At 34.3% G+C, this 3885-nt stretch overlaps 1 protein-coding gene across 1 annotated transcript; it reads left to right on the top strand.

Annotated features, from left to right (window-relative positions):
* Positions 1-2439: 2439 nt before the first annotated feature.
* LOC144551925 (uncharacterized) lies at positions 2440-3339 on the top strand. Its single transcript, XM_078300033.1, has 2 exons — positions 2440-2785; positions 3066-3339. The coding sequence occupies exons 1-2, from the start codon at positions 2492-2494 to the stop codon at positions 3195-3197; spliced, it is 426 nt and encodes a 141-aa protein (XP_078156159.1). The 5' UTR covers positions 2440-2491; the 3' UTR covers positions 3198-3339.
* Positions 3340-3885: the final 546 nt, after the last annotated feature.

Raw genomic sequence — 3885 nt, 5'->3', positions numbered from 1 at the left:
AATTGATGGGGATATTGGCTATTTCAAAATTTTAGATGGGTACGCTGGAAATTTTTCCTATTTTTTTTTCCTTATCACCGACATGCAGGATAAAAAGTAAGAATAACTAAAAAAAAAAAAAAAATATGCACATTCTCATTGGCGGTCTGTGAGAAAAAATTACATGATTTCTTAAAAGTTACTAATACATTTTTTTTTTTCAATGCACACTCGTTGATTTTCAATTACTAACAAATATGAGTGATTAGAAAGTTAGCAATTAAAAATCAAGGTTAAAACTTAAAAGAAATAAAATCAGGGTCACCAGTTACCTCCAGTTCCGTCGGCCGCCCTGCGAATCCGTGATTCTGTAGCAGAGTGGTTTGCACAAGTAGATATCACTAACAGGTAGTGATTAGAAATTAGAAAAAAAAAAAAGAATCCGTGATTCTGTAGCAGAGTGGGTTGCGAAAACTAACGAATTGATCGAGTTGGAAAATTCAGACTTCAAAAAATAGGGGAAAAAAAAAGTATCGTAGCAGGACAATTTAATACCATATGAGTTTAAAAATTTCAAAATCCTGAATATGGCAAATGTTCAACCCTGAACTACAGTAACTCGTTTAATTGGATGAACTACTTTCAAATTTTTTTTTTCCTGAATGTTTTTAATAGATATGAGCGTCCTTTATTTTTGTAAGATTGAGAAAACTAACAGATAAATCATTACACATTATATTATGTTACAGTATATTTATTTTGCATTTGCTCGTTCATGTTTTAAATTAATTTAAACCTCATTTGTTATTATAAGATCTTCTATCTTAATTAAAAAAAAATGAGTAGTGTAATATCATCATCTATCCGAACTATCCGGTCCGAATTCGTTCTAAATCCGCTTATTATTCGTATCCGAATTAAACGGAGCGAATAATTCACGAATAGTGGCGTGACGTGACGTGACAAACATGCCGTGAGTTGGTCATGTGATGTGACGTGACCAATTTTTTTTCATGTAACATGATCAAAATAGTGGCGGACGGTAACGTCACGTGATGAGAAATTAATCATGTCAATTTTATATTTTAATTTAAATTGTTGAAAATTTAGATAAAAATATGAAAACTTCTAATTTTTTTAAAATAAGTAAATAATGTTAGGAAGCTTTTTTTTTTCTAGGAGAAATTAGGAGAAACTATTCGAATGGTTAACCATACTCAAACAGATCGGATATCCGAATCTATCCGGATCCAAAACAAGCGCTACACAGTTCATTATGTCTTCGCTCCGCTTTCCACATTCTCCAGTTGAATCCGTATCCTCCCAGGTATCTGATTCAACACAATTAAAACAGAAGGTCTAGATTTACTCTTAGCCGGTGCTTATTCGGGATGATGCAGAAGCAGTATTATTTGTGCTTTGAGATTCGTGCCAAGTTAAAAAGAATAATTTTGGACCGTCCAATTCAATTGTACTCAGTCCGATAACACGAGGGAATGTGTGGTCCCCCGCACGGTTAATGCTCTTTTTGCTCCCATTATATATTATTGCATTAGCAAGTATCCCTTTGTGGGACTACTAAAATCACAGATGGTCCGGATAAATCTCTTTTGTCCTGATTTTTTTCTGTGACTTTCGTGAGTTGCCCGGAATAGAAAAGGATGATAGGAAATTGTGCAACTTAGAAACGTCAAATAATTCATTTTTTTTTCTATTGTTTTTCTCCTTCGTGACTTAGACTCAGATAAATTATTTTTTGGGAACTTATAAGCTTCGTTTTCTTTTGCATATTTCATATTTAATTATTTATTTGTTTTCATATTTGAATTTTGTAAAGTAGTATTAGTATCTTAATTTATATGATTTAATTATCTGATAATTATTCGTTTCGTATTCGGATTCTAATTCATATCCGTAAATTATCCATTTAAAACATATTTAATTTTAATTTTTAACATTCGTTTATTATCCGTAAATTATTCGTTTAATTTTAATTTTAATTTTAAAGTAGTATTAGTATCACCTTTTTTTTCTCAGTTACACAATCTTTTACATTCAAGAATTAATTTTTATTCTAATAACAAGAGCACATAATTTTTATATACAAAGTCATAAGATCGAAATTCAAATTAAAAAAAATTATTGTGATAACAAAAGTATTAAATAATTAAATGATTTTACCTCTAATTTTATTAAAAAAAATTCCTACATCCCACAAATAATTACACTAACACAATGTACACCCGATCCCTATATATTACAAGCTATATAACAAAAATAACAATAAATGACATTGCTCGATCAAAACTTTATCCGAACTGCTCGGCATCAGTGTGAGCGTCACGTGTCCATGCAGATGCTGCCACGTCAACACCAAAAGACAGATGTCGATCAGCATGTCTCCTAACCGACTTCTTCATCGCTCACTAAAACCCCGTGACCTCCAAATCATGAAACAAACTATTCCTCTTTAATCCACGACAAAGGAGAAATTTAATTTAATTAACAATTAATGGCACCCGTTGCGAGTCATGAACAAGCACCAAGCATGCTAAACCGAGTCGATCGTTTAGACGTAATGCTCGGCTACTTGGAGGAGATACGTGGCGACAGGAAGAGCAGCGCCAGGAGCCCTACCACGTCAACCAACTGGAGCGGGCCGTTAACAGGCGATTCGTCAGTGACAAGTTCACCTAAAAGCTTGTCCAGGCGGCGGTGTAGGTCGATACAGGAGGCAATGATGGAGATACAAGTCAAGGGAACCTTGTTTGATCGCATTGACTTCCTCGAGAACCGCCTTCTCAAGGTTTATGTTTGTAATCATGCTCAAAGTAAATTATTTGTCGATTTACAACTCAACATTTTTGGAATTTGTGTACAAAAATAAAAGATACCATGTGCTTACAAAATTGCAGCAATATGGAAATATCATTTGTGTCAATTCAAATAATAAAGAATCGAACCTTTTGCACTGATAGTTTATAGATCTGCAGGTCTAGCTAGCTAGTGAAATATAAAAATTACTAGAATCTTGTTTGATTTTCATTGAATATTTATTAGTTCTTGATGTGAAAAAATGGATACAGCTAGAAGAAGAGGTAGACGTGGAGAGGAAGGAGAGTGACGGTTGGAGAAGTCCGAAGGTGAGCCCGGGGAAAGGGCTTAAAAGGCTAGTGAAGTCCTGTGTCAAGGGAGGCCATGTCAAAACTAAGGAGTAGCTTTGTTTTATCTTTAATATTGCACAACTCTCTTGTTTATAAGCGTTTTGAGACTTAATTTGCGTTTCCTTTTATTATTCCCTGCTTTGGAATATTTTGAAATGAATTTTGCTTGTAATAATCGGGTCTGTTCCTTCTTTAAGCCCTTCTTTGTGCATGTATGTATTAGTTAAGGAAATAAAAAAAAAAAAAAAGTGGATTGTCTTTGATTTAAGAGTAGTTAATTAGGGTGGGCTCTCTCTTGTTGGTGTTTAATCTTTTGCATCAATATATGTGGAATTAATGGATAAAGAGATAACTATAGACTCCAATCATCTCTGCATGGATGGGTCACTTCTACTGGGTACCCGGGCTCATAACGCAAAGAAGGCTTCAAGCAGTACTGGGCCCAGAAAATGGGCAAACAGCACGAAAGCCCAAATAAAATAGATAAACAAGTAGCAATTGTCTCTCTTAATTGTGGAACGAAGTTCCGTTTTCCATGGTTAGCCCATAATTGGCGACAGACTACTGACACAGACCAGGCCCAATCATCCATTGCATTCGCTTGTGAATTGAGAATGGTATAATTCGTTGAATCAACCGGTGTTAACAGTAGAGTCCGGCTACTGATGTCTACCATGACGTCATCGGTGATATTGCAGTTTATAAATCACAAATTATAATTCATTAAATTGACGAATATAAC

The sequence above is a fragment of the Carex rostrata genome, chromosome 3 (assembly GCF_964058835.1).
Source record: "Carex rostrata chromosome 3, lpCarRost1.2, whole genome shotgun sequence".
Taxonomy (NCBI): domain Eukaryota; kingdom Viridiplantae; phylum Streptophyta; class Magnoliopsida; order Poales; family Cyperaceae; genus Carex; species Carex rostrata.
The sequence above is the reverse complement of the archived record's forward strand: the minus strand, read 5'-3'. Positions and strand labels throughout refer to the sequence as shown.

Bases quoted from the DNA above. Each gene is read 5' to 3' on its own strand.
- LOC144551925 (XM_078300033.1), top strand. From the start codon at position 2,492: ATGGCACCCGTTGCGAGTCATGAACAAGCACCAAGCATGCTAAACCGA. The intron at 2,786-3,065 runs GTTTATGTTTGT...AAATGGATACAG, and splicing joins TCGAGAACCGCCTTCTCAAG to CTAGAAGAAGAGGTAGACGT.